The 21,114-nt window shown below is 30.1% G+C and overlaps 1 protein-coding gene across 5 annotated transcripts in view; it reads right to left on the minus strand.

The window, feature by feature from the left end:
• Positions 1-9,469: 9,469 nt before the first annotated feature.
• The window catches only part of LOC142321403 (uncharacterized), an 80,533-nt gene continuing 68,888 nt past the window's right edge, over positions 9,470-21,114 (minus strand). For all 5 annotated transcript variants that reach the window (XM_075359454.1, XM_075359451.1, XM_075359449.1 and 2 more), the window contains 4 exons: positions 20,053-20,317; positions 17,565-17,800; positions 12,515-12,658; positions 9,470-10,028 (listed from right to left, as the gene is read on the minus strand). In XM_075359454.1, coding sequence (XP_075215569.1) covers positions 9,942-10,028; positions 12,515-12,658; positions 17,565-17,800; positions 20,053-20,317 — 732 coding nt within the window. In that variant the 3' untranslated portion in view covers positions 9,470-9,941. The remainder of the gene's footprint in view (positions 10,029-12,514; positions 12,659-17,564; positions 17,801-20,052; positions 20,318-21,114) is intronic.

Consider the following 21,114-nt stretch of genomic DNA (forward strand, 5'->3'; position numbering starts at 1 on the left):
TTTAGCATTCTATCAAATAAGAAAACTGTTAAAACTAATGGCAAATGTCAAACAAATTAAGGGGGTCCAAAGTAGGTTATTTACTTGTAATTAATTTATAAGATAAGCCTAAATATTCATTTGAAATATGAGTGCAAAACATTAAATATGGGTCTGGAATGCGAGTCTACTCTGTATAACTGCAAGAAAAAAAATTAAGGGCTTACTAGACTCCTTGCACAATATCTGAATTCGCACATCCATAGGGGCATTTGCCAGTACCCTATGCCAAGTTTACTGACAGAATCCTATGAACTCCCATTACATTACAGGAGGAAATACAAGACTATCAAGTTCACAATCCGCAGGTTCTGTCTCTCCAGCTGCTCAAGGCAGATGACCAGGCCCGCTCGCACTCTACAACTCAAAGGGAAGAAGTCCTTGCTGAAGCCTTTCAATGTCAGACTGCTTTGCTCTATCCAGAAACTAGATCTTCCTTTTCCAAGGATTCTCGGAATGGAAATAAGATGCAGCGTGCCTTGGTTGCGCACATCTCTAAAGATCAAATATTTACCATCTGGAAGTCGTAAACAGGACCCACGTTACCAATCAATTGGAGACCAATTTAACAAGATGATCAAGAAGTATAATGGGAACACTCACAACTGTACAGACGCTCTGTCTCGGCCGACGGATGTGGCTGTTCAATTATACTCTCTGACAGCGTGATAATATATAAGCTTAGTGCCTATTTCTCTGTGTTCTTTTGCGAGGCCTACACAATTAACTCTCCCTTGAAAGTTATCAAGACCCATAGTGATGACAGCTTCCTGGTAATAACCTACTCTATGAATGTACTTGAGAGCTTGAGCTGCAGATGATCTGAACCTATCGTCCAAATAATCTACGATACCCTCTCAAAAATAAATAAGACAGTGGTAATCGTATGGATCCCGGGCCATTGTGACATCATCAGGAACGAACAGACTGATAAGGCTTCCATGAGAGTGGCAACAAATGGCCTCCGATTAGAATTAAGATGTGAGAATGACTTCATGCAAACAGTCTGTGTTAAATTATATTCTCAGTGGAATAAGGTCTGGCTGCTAAGTCCTCCCACAGACTTACATGGCATCTGGGAGAACATGTTCGAGAAACCTTTTATCCCAAACAGAAGAAACCAAGTCCTAACTCGGCTGAGGATTAGACACACAAAGTTAACCCATGCCTATCTGTTTAGCTCTCCTAAGCAGAAATGTGAGTCGTGAAATGTAAAATGGTTTGCAAACCATTTACTCATAGATTGCCTAATGTTTGGGTCTATTCGACAACAATTAAACCTGGGTTCAGATGTGGTGTTTACTAAACCAGAAGAAATAATAAAAAGACTGTTGTGGTTTCTCTCTGATTCTGGGATCTTAATTTAGCAGTTTTGATTATGTGAGGTCCCTACAGAATACTCTATGCGCAATATAAATAGACTAGTGATGATGTTCCAATATGTATTACCCATTTATTATCCTTTTTCTGTTTGTGATTATTGTTTAATTATTTATGACCATGTAGAGTTATATTTAAGTTGCTAATGACTATTATCATTGATGCAACTACAAACAAACAATGGAGAAAAAACATTAAACAGCTAGGAATAATACGAATGTTTTAATAACATTAATATACAAAATAAAATGTTTATTAATGTTTCTCTACGTGTGATGATACCCTTCTTGGCAGTATTTATTTTTTTCATTGATCACAGGTCTGTAAATTAAATATTTCTATCACCCTCAGTTTAATAGAAATGGCACATTAAAGAGGCTAATGCGCTAAGAGAGAGAGTTAATGTGTTAAAGAGGTTGGGATGTCTTATACTTAGATTAAATCTTCTTAGCAGATGCTCCTTTCGTTGTACCTTCAGATACATCTCGAATTAAAATGTAACAGTAATTAGCTATCATATTAACATTTGCCTTTGTAATGGTTTTCCAACACTGAAATATATTGGTGGAAATTTTCTCTATATTTATCACTTACTGCTCGAGGTTTGGCAGGAAGTAATCCAGTTATGAATGCAGGAAATAGACTTTTTGTGACATTAGCCCTGTATGAATTTTCAGTTTATCTACAATATCCTGGTAATTATGTGATTTATGGATACCCAGAAAATTTTCACAAGTGTCTTTAAACTTTCTCCAAGCAGCAAGTTCTATATCAATCAATATATGCAGAGTTAAACTTCCAACTCTGACCAGTTCCCTTATTTATCGACCAACAAAAATCCCTTCTTTATGTTTGCTTCACTTACTTTTGGGAATTTCTGCCTTACATGCAAGAATCCTTGACTGTCCTCATTCACAGCTTTTACAATTTTTTTTATTAATCTCAGCTTAATGTGCAGGAACAGTAAAAATATTTTTTTTGGTTTAACTAGAGGCTCATTAATAATGTTTTTTTTCACACGGGTTTAGCTGACTGTTCTATTCATAAATAAAACCAAAATATTTTATATACCATAACTGCATGCCTAACAAAATTATTATTATTTTAAAATCTCCATACATGTTCCAAATATGTTTTTTTTATAAATTAATCTTTCAATAACATCAAATGTTTTTTTTCATATTAATAACAACAGATTGGTACAGAATGGTATTTCTTACTTTGTAAAGCAGAACTGCTTTAAGCTATACTTGGAAGGAATCAATTAAAAGCCAGTACTCCTCAGATTTATGAACTTTCCCTAATTGTAATATAAGCAAATCAATATTTGTACAGTAAACTAAGAAATTTCCTTAAGAAAAGTACTGAGAAAAATCTTTCTATTGGGTTCCATAGCCCAAGATTTTTTGTTTTTTTGTTTTAAGTAAATTCCACCTTGCACAATCTTGAGCCTATAAGTTCAGTTTAATTTTTGATAAGTTTAAATCTCTTACCAAGTCATATACATCAGCTTATGATATAAAATGTGGCTCACTGCATTATAATTCAAAATCTGAATTATTAGGTCTTTTTCCATAATGTCCTCCTTTCCTGAAAAACAACTTTTCAGGAACCTTAGAAATGGAATGGATTCACTGTAACAAATAGGTCTGAGTACAGATGGCAGTGAAGGTTTAGACTTCTTAAAAATTCCAGACACATAACTAAAAGAGAAATAACAATTGGTTAAGTGATATTTTTTTGGTTCATGCCAAACCATATATACCAAATGGCAAGACCTTTTGTGTGCCGTTTAGGCACCCTCTTAAGTTGTCTGTACAGTAGTAATAAGATACTTATTATATGCGGAACCCGTGCTTTATTTTGATCACCAAATTTGTAATCAAAGTACAATTTATAAGCTTTTTATTTAAAAAATGTAATATTTTTCCTATGTGATTTTATAGTGAACACACATATCAAAAGATACCCAAATCATTTACACTCTTACGAGGCATAAAGTTTCACTGATGTCACTCACTTAATATAGTTACCACACTGACTGAAGCAATTATAGTATTAAAAGCAGTAGGCTAACAAAGCCAACTAGCTTTGTTCGGTTTTGAATTGTACAGACAAAATGAATCTTGTTCATGAATGTTTCAGTAGAGAGGTATAATGTAATGATACGTGATGTTTGTGTTATGATTTAAGTTATCGTCTCATGGTTAAAACTGATTAATAGAGTTAAAAATATATATTGAACCCATAAAAATAAAGTAATCATAAAAAATAAACCAACATGTATAATTATGCAACATATATAAATAATTTTCAAAATTTGAATTTTTTAAAAATGTAAGGTGAAGGAAAAATTCTGTCTTCAGATTCATTTTTAGAATTAGAAATCAAATTGATCAAGAAAAAAAATTGTGTTTATTAGCGTAATTAGGGAAATTTCCAGATAATAAGACATGAAGGAAAATTTAAATTTATAACTGTTAATGGTACAGTTAACATATTTAAGTAGGATTAAATTTATCTGTAACTGTTGGTTCTCAAACATATTAAATCATTCATTATGGTAAATTTCTTTGCAAATCAATCAGTGGTGATTTCCTTTATTAACCAAATTGCACAGTGATGTAAAATAGATGTCAAATTCTGATCAGAATATCAATATATGGTATATGGATATTATGTAACAGTGTGTTGAGGTTTAATATAGATTAAATTTATAGATCGGATATTTTAGTTTATAATTTTATAAAATAATATACTTAATAAATCTTAGTTTGTAGATACTTGAAGTATTCTTACAGATAATTTTTTATAATCTATGATGCAATCCTTCCACAATGGTACTGAAGGTAGAATTGTTTTAATTGGCACTCTTCTTAAGAATGGTTAAAAAACTGGTTAAATATGTGATCCAGTAGTACAGTTTATCTGTGTTGTGTTTGTTCATTTAGTACTTTGATAGTATATATAATAGATGCTTCTATACGAATCTTTAAAATTATCTTATGTTTAGTAAAATGTATTTCACATGATAAACAGTAATATTAACACCTTAAAACCTAAGATATGTGCCATATTTCAATGCATAGAATACTTTACTCTGCATAAATTATTCCATAAAATGTTTTTTTTGTCTCTTAATGTAACTCAATGTGAGTACTGTTTTCAGTCCTTCAGACATCAAACCAATAATCCACCTCATTCAACACTCGGGTGAGCTCTTTAAGGTAGCCCCAAAGAATTAAATCATTAATGTCAATTTAGGACTTCTCAGTGACTGAGCTGGGATATTTTCTCCTACCCAGCATTCTGAGAACCTAATTGAGCACAGTTCACTTAAAATTCTGCATGATGTGGAGCCATTACACCTTGGAAAATTAGGCCCTCCATTCTTTCAGTATGCCGAAACACAAAGTTCTCTAACATGTTCACTAAGTATACTATGCCTGTAATCTGCTCATACAAAAAAAAAGGCCCAAAAATTGAATTTTCAAATACCAGACAGATACTCACTTTTGGACAGTTGCAGATGAATCTCACCACCTTGTGTCGATTTTTTTCTTAACAAAGTATTCAACAATTATGACGAATCCACAACGCTTTTAAGCTGATTTTACAATTACATTAAAGCATTTTAAGCCGATCTACAACTACATGAAAGAACATTTCATGTTCATGTGGTTGTGGAATCAACTTCTCATCTGAAAAGAAAATGCCCTGTAGGTAATTCTCATCAGTGAAAATGAAGTATAACATGGTCATTACAAATTGAACACAATAGGTTATTATTAGGTTTAATTTCACATAATAGCTGCAATTTATAAAAACAAAGTATCAATTACTTGTGAATAAAATCAAGGAGAGAGCTTTTAGGAATGTTAAGTTGATGACTAACACTGAACTGAATGTTTTAGACTGGAAAGACAGTTTTTGTGTTTTTGGCTCTTGTTTTAGGTCTACGTGTGTCAGTCCTTTCAAGACACTTCTGATTTTTAAAAATGGTAGACTTTCTACGATAGACTTACGTATAATTTCTTTGTACACAGTCACTAATTATATTTTTGCAAACAAATAACCACAATTTCTTTTATGGCAATGCCAGGTATTGAAGCCTGGACTCATAACAGCTTGGGGTGTGCAACTGTCTAATGCAGCAGCTAGATTATGAAGCCACCAGGTTGGTCTAGTGGTGAACGCGTCTTCCCAAATCAGCTGATTTGGAAGTCGAGAGTTCCAGCGTTCAAGTCCTAGTAAAGCCAGTTATTTTTACACGGATTTGAATACTAGATCGTGGATACCGGTGTTCTTTGGTGGTTGGGTTTCAATTAATCACACATCTCAGGTATGGTCGAACTGAGAATGTACAAGACTACACTTCATTCACACTCATACATATCATCCTCATTCATCCTCTGAAGTATTATCTAAATGGTAGTTACCGGAGGCTAAACAGGAAAAAGAAAGAAAGGAAGAAAAGAAAGCAACTAGATTATGGAAAATGTGTAAATTAAAATTTCATTGTTGTTGTTTCAAGATTACACATAAAACATTACAAGTTGTACAAAATAAAAAGTACATTCATTCTTTAAACCCTGGAGTTATTTTTCAGACACCCGCTGAAATATATATGTATACAGGTGTTAAAAAGAGGCATATATATATATATATATATATATATATATATATATATATATATATATATATAGAGAGAGAGAGAGAGAGAGTGAGAGAGAGAGAGAGAGCGAGTGAGAGAGACAAGTATATGAGTATATGAGTCTATATATATATATATAGAGAGAGAGAGAGAGAGAGTGAGAGAGAGAGAGAGAGCGAGTGAGAGAGACAAGTATATGAGTATATGAGTCTATATATATATATAGAGAGAGAGAGAGAGTGAGAGAGACAAGTATATGAGTATATTATATATATATATATATATATATATATATATATATAGAGAGAGAGAGAGAGAGAGAGAGAGAGAGAGAGAGAGAGAGAGAGAGAGAGCGAGTGAGAGAGACGTATATGAGTCTGCATAAAATTTGCCTGTAGCCTACTTCTGAGTGCCTAACAAAGATTTACATGAATTCTCTTATAATAAAATTTTCACTTGTAATAATGGCTAGATCTAAAACAGTTGAAAAGAATAACAACTACAGAATATTTTATTCTTTGTTGGTGAAAAGACTTGTTTTCCAACAAATAGCTCATCAAATATAGATTATCAGTCATAGTGATCATTCCACTAGCAATGATGCACGTGCTCCTGATGTCCGTGAGATTCAGTCTACATGTTTGTACTTATGTTTCCTAAACTTTATATGGTTTAATTTTTTTCCCCATAAAAAAATAAGTATGGAACACATTCATTCTTGGACATAAATCAATAAGGATACACTTAGTTTAACATATCATTCAACTATGAACACACAAGAGTCTGAGTTACTTGAAGAGGATTCATTTCCGTGGTCCAATAATCAATATATTCGTGGTGGCAGTTTAAAATAAACAATATTTTATATATATATATATATATATACATACATACACCTTTCCAATTCTAAAACTGTTAACAAGAAATTTTGATGGAACCGCAAAATGGAGCAAGAATTACATAACTACTATTAAAACATAACCGAGAAAAATGAAATACATTGAAACCTCTCCTAAATGACCATATACGGTTTGTTAAATAATGGTCGCTTTGGGAGGTGGTCGTTTTGAGGAGGACCCTTAAAATACGTATGCGGTTTTGTGTTAGTAGACATGGAGAATGTTTTTTACTGTAAACGTTAAGGATTATTTAAGTAAGTTAGCTTCTGTGGAATGTTCTTAATGCTGTTGAATGTTTTGTTCAATAAAGTGCAACATGAAAACGTAAAAAAATGTTTAATACAGTATAACAATTACTTAAATAATTTACATTTAACATGTTTAAAATAATGTTTAATTACTGGTTTAAAATAAGAAGATTAATTTAAAAAAGACAGTTACTGATTTTTGTTTGTTTCTCTCCTAGTCTTTTCTTTTTGATTAAAAGATATACAATTTGATTTTCGGCCTATTCAAATAAATCTGTTAATAAATTTCCATTTTTTTTTAAACGACACATGACGAGTAGACTTTCGCCTAATGAAAACTTCGGAGTGCCGTCTTCTTCATCAATATTTTCATCTGGATTTTCTAGCTCAACGATTACATTCGCTGTTGCAAACAAACTTTCTTCCCAGTTATCACTGTGATCCGAGGTTCTTGGAATATCTATATCATTATCAGTAACAACATTAATTCCCGCGTCCTTTCCCAGGTCCGAGAATACGGCTACGGTAAAAGAGAATGAATGATTGAATAATTCCCTGATCTAAGGTTTGTGATTTGCTCGAAGTGTTAGCAGGCAAAAACACTAGTTTTATATGCGATAATTTTGAGTTAGGTTTATGACATGTTGCGTTATCTAAAAGCATAATAGTCCTTCTCTCTTCACGTTTCATTTTTTCATTGAATTTATTTAACAAATCTTGGAAAGTTAGGGTCGTCATCCATGATTTTTTATATGCATACTAGTGCACACCTACTGTTGACATGTCTGTCTTTAAAAAACATCTTGTTCTAAGGGCCTTGTTAATTACAAGTGGTCTTTCTTTTTGCCGACAGCGTTCACGCAAAACATTACCGTTATTCGTTAAGTTTTTCTAAATTTGTATTTATTGGCTAAACACCGTTGGTAAAGACCTTTTTCATTCTTCTGTATCACATTACTTCGTTACTCCAGTGTTAATATTGACTATTTAACACCCTTTTGTTATATTTTAAATGGTTTACTGAATAGTAACAAAACTTCTGCGCAATAACACAGCGTAGCACTAGAATTTTACAAGTCGACCGAACACGTAAAAGTAAAGGTTTTACACTTAACTTATAAACTGTACAATAATAACGATAAATATTAACATATGTATAAAAAATTCATCGTTCCTAAATTTTTGGTCATTTAGGTTAGTGGTCGTGTTCTTGAGGTGGTCGGTTGGAGATGTTTCACTGCAGTAAAAAATAATCCAATAATTTATTTATTTTTTGTCAAGTTACTTTCTTTTAATGTAAAAATTTATTATAATTTTCTTATCCTACATTTATAAAAAAAAAATCTTAGATAAGGTTAGGTTTTACCTACGGCTGAACAGATACGGTATATGCGTTTGGGGTAAGCGGTTGTATGTATCTGTTACCATTTTCTTCAAAAACTACTGGTCTAATTTCGTTGCGGTGTTTTGCATTACATAGGTATCACCTCAGAGCAGGTTCTCAAATTAGTTTTATGGTTATAAGCTGCCAGGAGGTGCTGTATTGATATGTTTCTTCAAAACGGCTTTTGATTGTTTCGAAGTCTTTCTAACTCCAGCAAGGCTACATTATTGTGTGGCTTATTGAATAATTCGAGCTTGTGAAGTACACTAAACTTTCACCATCAGCCTACAAAAGTCCCATGTAGGCACAGGCCTACTAATCTTTATAAAGTAGAAAATAAAAATAAAATTAAACATCTTAAAAACAAACCACGAAATAACTTTAAAAACCGTGAAATAATTGGGTAACAGTATTTTTTCATTATAATTCTCTGCGACATTGTGATATTGTTTTTAAGGCAATAAAATTTAAGAATTTGTTTGACCGTCGTGTGTGACCTGTAGACTGCATATTTATCATAATAGTTACGCAAGACGGTTAATCAAAATCTTAAATTTTATTCTCTCAAAAACGATGTCTCAGAGGAGTATAAGTTAAAGGTACATACAGTTATTTAATTATTTAAGGTTTTTTCTTCGTGGGATTTTTAAAATCTTTAATTTAATGTTTTTCTGAAATATAGTACAAAATACCTACTCCTGGTATTTATTTTTCACAGACTAATAATAAAAAATGATTTTAAATTATTTATATTGTGCAATATTGAAATTAGGATTTAATGTTTACATATATAATATGTTATTTTATACCTGTATTAGCTGCGTTATTAATAAATATGTTGCGTAAAAAAATAACAGTCATCCTATAGATATGGAAAATATTCATTTATTGATAAAATAATAATAATAATATGTGAAACTAATAATAATAATATTAATAATACTTTTTATATTCAGTAACTGTTAAATACTAAGTACTTAAGCGTTTTCTACATTTTTTTTAATAGTTAAAATATTATGAAATATATTTATTTATCAAATACATATATATATATTCGGTTTTGTGTGTGTGTGTGTGTGTGTGTGTGTGTGTGTGTGTGTGTGTGTGTGTGTGTGTGTGTTGTGTGTGTATGTGCATGTGTGTGAAGGTGTAACAGAGCATGAATTAATTCATTTTCATAACCTGTAAATATTAGGTCAATATCAGTTTCAAATGTTAGACAAGACCGGCTACTCCAGAAAGCATTTCTCTTATGTTAATTTATCGATAAATATATCTAAACCATGTTCCTTAATTATTAGGTAATATAAGCTTATTTTGTAATATAAGCTTATAAATTACTTTGTAACTAAGACTTCATATTGAGAATATGCAATCTCTTCTCCAGAATACGTAATGTAGCACAATTTCTTACTTCTCTGAACCTGTAATAAAATACATTATAAAATCAACAGTTTTTATTTAATATAATGCAGAATTGTTATGATAATATACTGTATAGAATAACCAGCATGACAAAATGTGGGGGGGAAAAACGTTCTTTATAATTATATGAAATTAAGTGACCAGACTATTTTTTTTAAACTAATGTGCTGTTATCAGTAACACTGCAGTTGGTACTGTTTATTATAACAGCACTCTTCAAGTATTTAGTAGGTCCTACATTAAGTTGGTGAGCAGTATCTGATCATATCAGTATTATATTTATCTTCATTTAATTTGATGTTTTAATCAACAATGTATATGAGTAAATGATCTAGTGGATTTTACGAGTGGATGTGTAAAATATGAACTTAGTGACTGATATCTATGGAAATTTAACGACTGTGAACTGATTTGCAGTGGTTAATTTTACAATGTAAATTGTTTATAAAGTGTCCTGGGAAATGATGTACAAACTTAATGGACTGATTCCGAAAATCAAAATAAACAAATGTCTTATTTTGATCCATTTTTACACACGACGGAACAGAGACAATATATGCATTATGGGTAACAGCTGGTTGCATATGTGTTTGTATGTACGTCTGTTATCATTTTTCTTAAAAACTACTGGACTGATTTCAATGCGGTTTTTTGCATTACCTAACACAGGTATCATCTCATCGCATTACCTAGATTAGTTTTACGGTTAAAAGCCGCCAAGGGGTGCTACAACAGGTATATTTCTTCAAAACGGCTTCATGGGTTTTTACAAATTTTTAATTTTAACACTTGTCCCTCGGTTCATCATTTTGTGTTTTTTCAATAAAAATTTGTCTTAACAATGATTTGAGATATTTTAAAGAAATTAAAAGAAATGCATACGTAACCAATAACATTCTCTACAAAACAAATAAGTTTGAAAACTTTCTTTAAAAATTCCAAATTAACAGCCATTAAAACTGATTAATTTATTGATAGCTTTGTAAATATTATTTTTATCAATAGATAAAGTAAAAGTATGCGGCTTACAAGTTTTTTCCCTTTTTACTTCCTTGTACGAAGTAAAGTAAGTTTTGTGATCTCGAAAAATTTCGGTTTTCAGATTTCAAGGGACATATCCATTTTGACCATCCCTGAATGCATTCTTACTAGTTTTGGGCGTGATGTCTGTACAAACATACTTACGTATGTATCTCTCACATAAATCACAAACAATAAGCTGTAGGTTGTTGAAATTTTGGATTTAGGGCTGTTGTAACATCTAGTTGTGCACATTTTCTTTTGATTGCAATCGACTGGACCAAAACTGTCCACAAAAGCCCAAAATACAAAATGATTTGGATTTCTGGACTTTTTCTTAACTGTAGTAATAAGCCCTCATTGAAAGTTTTCAACGATATATTATAAATGGTACTTATTTTCAATGGTTCCAGAGTTATAGCCAAATGAAATTTTAATTAGTGAAATATTTGGATCTTACTAGGGGAAGGCATCTTACAATTGGTTCGCATCGGACTTTGTGTCCTTTTTTTTAACTTCTTTTTTAATTTAAATATATTGATTTGTTAATAATTATTTACCTCTGATTGTAAAAAGAGTTTTCCGGTAAATAATAATTCAATAATAACAATAAGAAAAAAAAGAAAAAATATTCAACGTTATTAATGAAATAAAATTTTAATACTTTAATTTTATACTTTTCATTTTAAAAAAAAATATGTATATGTAATTTTTAATTATCATGTTTAGTGCTATATAGAAATGATGAAGCTCATTAAAAACTGTTGTTATTAAGATAATAATTATTATTAAAACCTTAACTTTTTATTTTAGCTTACCCTACTTTTTAGTCTAGCCCATTTCTTATTTTGTTTAAATTTATAGAATAAAGATTTTATCAATTTGTTTTTAATTTTATGCTAAATTTTCAATACGATACAGTTTATTCCACAGTCAGTGGTCGCAAATGTGAGCAACCTTGAATATGAGCCTTTATTTTACATTCAATTAAAATTATTAAAAGTATTAAAATTTGTTACAAGTAAGAAAGAAAAAGTACTGTAGGTAAAACAAGTCAAAGAAATCACTTTCGCTTAACTTTCTGTTACACAATTTTAACCACTGTTTTCATCAAAAACGTTTTTCAGTTGTACATAGATATGGTTTATTTCACACTTAATAATCTCTCTTTGATTGAAAGGACCCAAATTTCGTAATCAATATTAAAAGTATAAGATTAATTAAAAGAATAATGCAATGACACATCTGAATATCATTATTCAGAAAGATTTTAATTGATAAAGTTTGAAATCAGAGATCTAAATAAATGATTTATTTATTTTCAAATAAATAATAAAAAGGAATAGAAAAGGGTAAATTTTTCCCGGTGTTTTAGTAATAGAAAAAAATAATCTGTTTTTACTTTACTGTGTTTAAAAATAATGCCAATAATTTTGAAAATAAATGAGAAAATTTTATCACATACTTTCCCTAATACAGTCACTCCTTTATGTTCAGCTCGACCAACATACAGTATCTCACCATCTTGAGTCTCACCAGAAGGCAAAGCACCTGAAGGAATTTCACCATTAGCTGCAGGCATCCATGTAACATCACATTCACATAAAACCTTAAAAGACAATAGACAAACGATTAACTAATAAGAAATTTTTTTTTAATGTAAGTATGGTAGGTTTTTATTATCATTTAGAAATGGGTGAAAGAAAAAATTAATTCTTAAAAAAAAAGTAAAACAATCATAACATTTATATACTTTGAAAACTAAATTTATTTTGCTGTACATCTAAGAGAGTAAACCTTAAGAGGAATGTATGAACATTTTATTTCATTTTTACAGCAACATTTTACTACAACTTTTGTCAGAAGATTTTTTAAGATAAAGTAATTCTTTAACTAATAAATATACATGTGTAGAGTGTATCATGAAGTTACAGAAATATATTACTTTACCAAGACGTTCTAATTATGCGTTCTAGAAAAAATTCTTAAAAATGTGCTTCTAACAATATTTGTTTTTTTTTTTTTGTAAACTAATGTCTATTGAAAAAATTTACACCAAATTTTTACATAAAAATGGAACTAGTGATTGAAATTTTAAACATATTCAAATCCTATAACAAACGTAATCATTATAGCCTCAAACTAACGAATAAATTCAAACAGTGGTCCCAAGACTATAATTTCAATAATTACTCTGTAAAAATGACACCTTTAGATTGAAAAAGAATTTTGGATGGTTGTTTAACATTGAACAATTAAACCTTCAAAATAAATTGGTAAGTTACTCTTATTAAATTATTAAAATTCAAAGTTTTTATTTTGAATAAACATAGATAAAAGTAGGACTATGGGTACGCAGCAATAAAATAATTATACATGTGGAATACAAATTCACATTAGAAAAATCATTACAAAATGTAATTTCTCTGTTTATAGCATCAGAAAAATGGTGTGTAAATAGCAAATAATAATAGTTAATGAATTTTAAAAGTCTTAAGTACATTTTTACGTCTACAAAATTTTTTAAAATGGATTTTAGGAAAATCATGTTCTTGTATCAATAACTATTTAGCAGAGCTCTTTATTTATATACCACTAAATACAGCATACTACTTATTTTAAGTAGTTAATCTGGTGAACTACCGCCAAAAGAGCCCCAAAGTTTCGGATCAGCATTGAACGTTTTTCACCGGTGCAGCCGAGGTGGTTCTCCTCATAACATAAAACAAGTCCATCCACTAACAGTATTTTCTAACAGTATTTTAAACAGTAGATGACAAAACATTAAAACAATTTTAGACACTCATACCTTAAATTTTCTTGTTTGATAAGATTTTACACCACCGGACCTTCTCATTTGGAAGAGGGAGGTAAGATATTAGAGCAGTGATTCTCAACCCCTGTGCCGCGGCACTTTTGTGTGCCGCCAAATTTTGTAAATATATAATAATGTTAATATTAAAAAATTATTTAAAAAAATAAAAATATATTTAACATGAATATATATTTAAATCCACAAAAAAAAATTATTTTATTATTTACTTTGCAAGGCGTTTTTTCTTAGTGCCGAATTGTGATGAAGTGGCATGCATAGCAATAGGAATTGTCTTCACTTGGCGCACGCTTGTCATTTCTGCGTATAAACGTGTTGTTTTAGTGATAGTTGGAATTTACAAAGTGTTGCATAGTAGTTACTGCACCTTTTATTTCGTTAAAATTAGCAAACGTTATTATTCGGTTTATTATTAATTAATTTGCATATAGTTTCAAATTATAAATTTGTAAACTTATTAACTTTGCAGTACACATATCCATTGATTTACAACGTTTCCTTTTTGTTTTCATCGCACTTTACGAAATACTACTGTGATTGAATATGTTCTCTGTGTACACATCTCTCAAAAAATCCCGAGCTTATGTGCTGAATTGCTGCACGCATACAGTGTCCGCATTTATTCACATAAAATTTAATTTTTATTTACGGAAAATTGTATTTGAGTGAAAGTTATACAATTTCAGAAAGGTTAAATTTTCCATATTCATAAATTACAATTTATTGCATAATTTTGATAATTATAAATTCAAATGTTATATTTGAACCATTTTTTTAAAATTTTTCGACAATATTTTTTTTTATTTTTTCAGACCCTTCTAAAAATGGACAAATGAATAAAAAGAAAAAAGTGTAATGATGAAAATAGAGATAATGATGACGTTCACGACCAAGTTAATGAACCAACCCCCGAAACAAGTAAATATACACCTTTCTAAAAAAAGTACGTTGTCCCTTGGAAATATGATGATTTTTTTAAATTTGGATTTACCTCGTCAATGGAAAATGACATAGTTGTTCCCGAGTGTGTAATATGTGGTTTTAAATTATCAAACAGTGCTATGATTCCTAGCAAACTTCAACGTCACTTGGTGACTAACCATCCTTTGCTTTCAACAAAAGAGAAAAGCTACTTTGAAAGTTATTTATCATCAAAACTTAAGCAAGGAAAAAATTTAAAAAAACAATTATGTGTGTCTGAAAAGGCTCAAGTCGCTTCTTATGAAATCGCTGAATTGATTGCAGTAAAATTAAAGCCTCATAATTTGGCAGAAGAAATTATATTACCTGCGTGTCGTAAAATTGTTAAAACAATGATTGGTGGATCTGCTGATATTGAAATTTCCAAAATACCCCTTTCAAATGATACAATACATCGCAGGATAAAAGACTTGTCTGAAAATATTGAGCAGAATACTGCAAAAACTCTTGCAAATTCTAATTTTGCTATACAAATAGATGAAACAACCGATATTACAGGAAATTCTCAATTAATTGCATTTGTTAGGTTTATTCACGAAAATGATATTATTAATCAATTTTTATGTTGTCGAGAGTTATCTGATTTTACAACTGGTAAACATATTTTTAATGTAATCAATTCATATTTAGAAGAAATTAAAGTTTCTTGGAAGACATGTATTGGAATTTGCATAGATGGTGCTCCAGCTATGACTGGACATATAAAAGGATTTGTTGCACATGTTAAAGAATTAAATGAAAATATATTAGTTACCCATTGTTTTTTGCATCGAGAAGCACTTGCAACAAAATTTTTGCCATCAGATTTAAAAATAGTTCTGGAACAATGTGTAAAAATGGTTAATTATATCAAATCTAGACCATTAAAAAGTAGATTATTTAAAGAATTATGCCAAGCAATGGAAGCCAAGTACGAATATTTATTACTACATACAGAAGTAAGATGGTTGTCCAGAGGAAAAGTTTTATCTCGTGTTCTGAAATTAAAAGATGAAATGAAAATTTTTTTTGAACAAAATAAAAATCATGAATTTGTAAAACTGTTGGAAGATAAAATACGGTGCACTAAACTGGCTTACTTATCAGACATTTTTGTTATTTTTAACAACATCAATTCAAGTATGCAAGGGCCTAATGAAAATATCTTAAACTCAACCGATAAGCTGGTGGGACTCAAAAAACAAATAACTTTATGGAAAAATAAAGCTCAAGAAGGCAATTTAGAAAAGTTTGAGTCAGTCCCTAAAGACAGTTATAAAACAATTAAAGTAATTGTTCTTGATCATTTGACAGCGTTAGAGGAGAGAATTGTTCATTATTTCCCAAAATTAGATATTAAGAAATTTGATCGGGTTCGTAATCCATTTCTCATTACGGACACTTCTGTATTTGACTTAACTTTGAATGAAGAGGAAGAACTTATTTTGCTTTCCAGTAATCGAGATTTAATTTTAAAACATTCAGAAGAATCAATTAATTCATTTTGGATTAACATCAGATGCGAGTATCCAATCATAACCAAAAAAGCTTTATACATTTTATTACAATTTTCCACATCTTATTTGTGTGAATTCGGATTTTCAGCATTAGCCAACATTAAAACTAAAAAAAGATCAAGATTGTTAAATGTAGAAGACGATATGAGAGTAGCATTGTCATTTTTACGACCAAATATAAATGAAATTATCAAAAAACATCAAGCTCAAATTTCGCATTAAAAATATTTTAATTATTAGCTTTTAATTTAATCACGTAATAAAGTTTAGTTATTTTGTAGTATGTATTATTTTAATTTGCATATTTAACAATTTGTCATAAACTATATTTATTCAGTGTGTTGTAATAAGACAATAGTTTTTATTTTTTTCTTTATGTGCCGCCAAATTTCGAAATCGTTTAAAATGTGCCGCAGCAGAAAAAAGGTTGAGAACCGCTGTATTAGAGGGTAAGTAAAGTGGAGCCATCCACTTTGCTGATGGCAGAAGAGATGGACCCGTACACTGATCCTGGGCCTCCAGAGATAACTGAACCATAAAGATAGTAAATTTACCCAGTTTTGATTGATCTTGGTTGCTTCAAAGCAACCTGTGTACACGGACATTGAAACCCTTCACTGGATACAATTATTGTAGAAGTAGAACACCACAGAGCACATTGAACGAATGCAAATATTCTTGCAGCACAGGGAAATTATGCGGTATGCCCTAATAATATCGCAGAATTCTATGTAGAATGAATGATGGTGAGGGATCATGGAATGAGGTGTTGAAGATGTTGGTGTCAATAATCTAAACAAAAAGATAGAGGAGGTAGTGCATAAATGAATTCTATCTGATTTCCTCTCAAAATTGTGTTTATAATTAAAGCAAATCTGCATTAAAGGATAAGTAATAGATCAAAAAACTCATGCTAGAATAATTGTTTTAATTTCCTACACAGTTGCAGTAAACGTGATTCCTTATTTAAGGAATGTTTTATTTTTACTGCATTTATATTTAATTAATTATTATACTACGTCTGTGGATATAGTATAAAAAATAATTATACCAGTATATTATAAGTATTGTCACTGTAATAAACATTTTAAACAAATTCATTAAAATTTATATTCATCAGTTATTCACTAATTTCTTAAATTCATCGTCCTTAACCCCAGAATTACTGAATTTAGCAAATTATAATCTCAATATTTTTATTTTACCTCATATTTAGGAATTCCATGTTCAGCACCGTTCCATGGCACATAGCAAACTCCTTGATATGGAGCAACTTTACCGGGTAACACATCTCCTTCATAAACAGATCTTCCAACATATAACTGAACCATACCTGCTGGAATGGCATTGTGTGGAATCTCACCGTCTAGTGCAGCAATCCATTTAGCTGGTCCTTTACTTTCTGTATAGCCCAAATCCCAACCAGGGTCACACTTTGGTACTATAGGAAAAAAATATACATAAATGCAAGCATAATTTTTAAAAACAACGGATGAAATGAACCAATAATAATAATAATGAAGTCTAATATTTCATTATTAAAAAAAAATAATAATAATGAAAATATTAAACTTTTCTAAAATTAATGATTCATAACCGTCTACCTAAATACAAATACATATATTTATTATTTATATCGTATTAAAGAAAAATATTTTGATTTTATTTATAAAAAAAAAATCATATATAGAAACTAAGATTCTGAAAACTAATGATTCTTGATACCATAACGTAATGGAAATTTATTATTAAAATAATTAAAAATATATACGAATTCACTACATGAAAAATGTTATATCATCTAATTTTTCACATTTACATGGAAGATAGCAGCATGATAATGATTTTCTAATATGGAATTGTGAAGCCCTTAGCTGTGTAATTTATTATACAGGAATCGTAAATTATGAAGCAAGTATCTCAACACAGCGTTAGGCTATTTAGATTCCTATGTGATGGACCAATACACTTATTTGCAATAGTTTATATTTTGCTGTGATGTACGAATGGTATGTTTCAAATCATTATAATAAATTCCTTAATATTAAAACAAAATTTTCATTACTTAATTTTATAAATTTGATCTACATTATTTATTTTATTAAAATGTGGACTTGATGACATTTATTTACCTTTCCCTTGAAGAAAGTTTTGGATTTGTATAATGATAAATAAACCTGTTACTGGTCAGATTTTATGTTATTAGCTATAAAATGAAATTCCTGCATATCACATGCTGTCAGTAACTCTTAACTGAGTAATTAACAAAAATTATTATATAGAAATTATATAGAATAAAAACATGAATTCCTGCGACAATTTCATAACAAATCCAGCAGATTTATTATATAAGAAAACATTCAAGTAACATATAATTATGAAGTCTGTGAATAAAGTAATGAGGCTGGTTCAGAAAAACCTTTTATTCACAATCCAATTATTCATGGATGCTATCACCTTCTAAATAGTTCCCTTGGGAAGTCGTGCAATGCTCGAAACAGTTTTTCCACTCTCCATAGCAGTGTTGGAACTCAGAAACCGGAACATCTTTCTGGTCGGTTATATATTTTATAATGTTTAGTACTGTTCTAAAATGGTGTCCTTTGAAGTGTTTTTTTTAAAGTTGGGAACAGGGAAAAATCACAGGGACTCAAGTAGGGTGAATTAGGTGGTTGAGGAACCACTGGTTGGTCTAGTGGTGAACTCGTCATCACAATTCAGCTGATTTCGAAATTGAGAGTTCTATGGTACAAATCCTAGTAACGGCAATTACTTTTATAGGGATTTGAATACCGGTGTTCTTTGGTGGTTGGGTTTCAATTAACTACACATTTCAGGAATGGTCGACCTGAGAGTGTACAAGACTGCACTTCATTTACATTCACACATATCATCTTCATTCATCCTCTGAAGTATTACCTTACAGTGAATCCAGAGGCTAAACAGAGAAGAGAGTTTTTATCAGATGGCAGCACTGATATCTCTCAAGGATAGTTGCAAGTAGTAATTTGAAATAATTTTTTCATTTCAGTACCATTTTTTTGAGACAGTAACATCATTTTCTAATTATGAGGCTATGTTTACTGCAGAGACTTATTTCAAATATAAACATGTGAAAAAATAGTTTCCATTAAATCTTTATAAGTCTGCATCCACTACATCAAACATATCATCAAGTTTCATACAAAGATTTTGTGTGACTGGGAGTCTACACAATCAGTCATAAGGCAAACAACACAGTTAACCAAAGAAATTCTTAACAACATAAAAGAAAGTTTAACATACTGATACGGAAAATGTCAAAAGGTTAACTTCATATATTGGATTGCCGATAGCTAGCCATTGTTTTCAGAGCTACAGAAGCTAATATGTGCTTACTGTATTTGAAAGAACCAGATCGTATAATTAATTGCATTATAGAACATATACAATATTTTCATTAGTTTAGATATGTTGTTGATATAAATAGAATTGAGTTGATAGATTATATTTATTCTAATAGCGGTTGGCTTCAAGTGGATAGTTATATGAAAAGTAAAATTATCTGAATGTAGAGGGGTGAAAATCATTGCACTATTAACAAGAAATTATTGCACATATATAAAATTGGTGTTTGGTGGCTGAATGACCTATTGCTGTGAAAATAGCAGGAAAAAACACAAAAAATATAATAATAACTTTTATTTCTTTTACCTTCTATAACCCATTTTCCAGTAGCACCCCAACCGGTGTGGACACCGAAATGTGTAATACGAAAATGTTCTGAGTCATCCCAACTAAGAAAAGGATCCATTTCACCCATTTTGCCTACTGCAATCCTACCTCCATTCCATCTAATCCAAAATCCTCTAGCTTCATTTTCACTCAGAATATTTGTTGTGTGTTGGATAGCTACGGGTTCTACTACCCTGTTTTTCCTTATTAAATTTTTTGAATTTGTCCAAGCTCCAATAAATATCTAGAATATACAAATAAACCAAAGAAAAAATAAGATTTGATGAATATAAAGTACATTATTTTCAGGAAAAAAATTAAAAAGTTAACAATAGAACAACTAACAGTTACCAATTCTAAAATCACTGGCATCCTGAAATTATTATTTAACCATGAATGATCATAATGTGTATCAAATTGTGGTATCACTTAGAATACAGTAATTAAAATCTAACTTGTGCAACAATTAAATAAACCATATAATTTATATTTGTCACCACATCCTGAATTAAAAAAAAAATTAAGTATCCATGCTACCTTATTAAATTACCATTTAATTAACAGACTAATTTTATTCATAGAAGTAAATATGCATGAATTTTAACTAAAGATATTCTTAACAGTGTGAAATAATTATATGAAAGATACCTTGACATAATGTCAATGAATCTGAGGGCTTATTTAAAAATAAAATAGTTTATATATATATATGTAGTTCACTTACATTAAGATATCAGAAATTCTTTTGTAAGTTGGATAACTGGATACTTGGATAATTATACGAGTAATTAGAGATATTTTAGTAGAACCATTAGAAGATCCTCAGTAATTAAATATAAAGTTCCAGTAACAGAACTAATTACCTAGATCGTTAATTTACATTAAAACGTTTCCATGCAGGATTGAGCTCAATAACTATATTTTGGTTTTAATTTTTTAAATTGCTTCACTACCTATAATTTATGTTAGAAGTTAGTAAATTAAAAAAATATATATAAACTTCAATAATTATTTTTGATGTTAACATATAATTTTGTCACA

Source organism: Lycorma delicatula, chromosome 3, assembly GCF_047948215.1.
Source record: "Lycorma delicatula isolate Av1 chromosome 3, ASM4794821v1, whole genome shotgun sequence".
In the NCBI taxonomy this organism is placed as follows: Eukaryota; Metazoa; Arthropoda; class Insecta; order Hemiptera; family Fulgoridae; genus Lycorma; species Lycorma delicatula.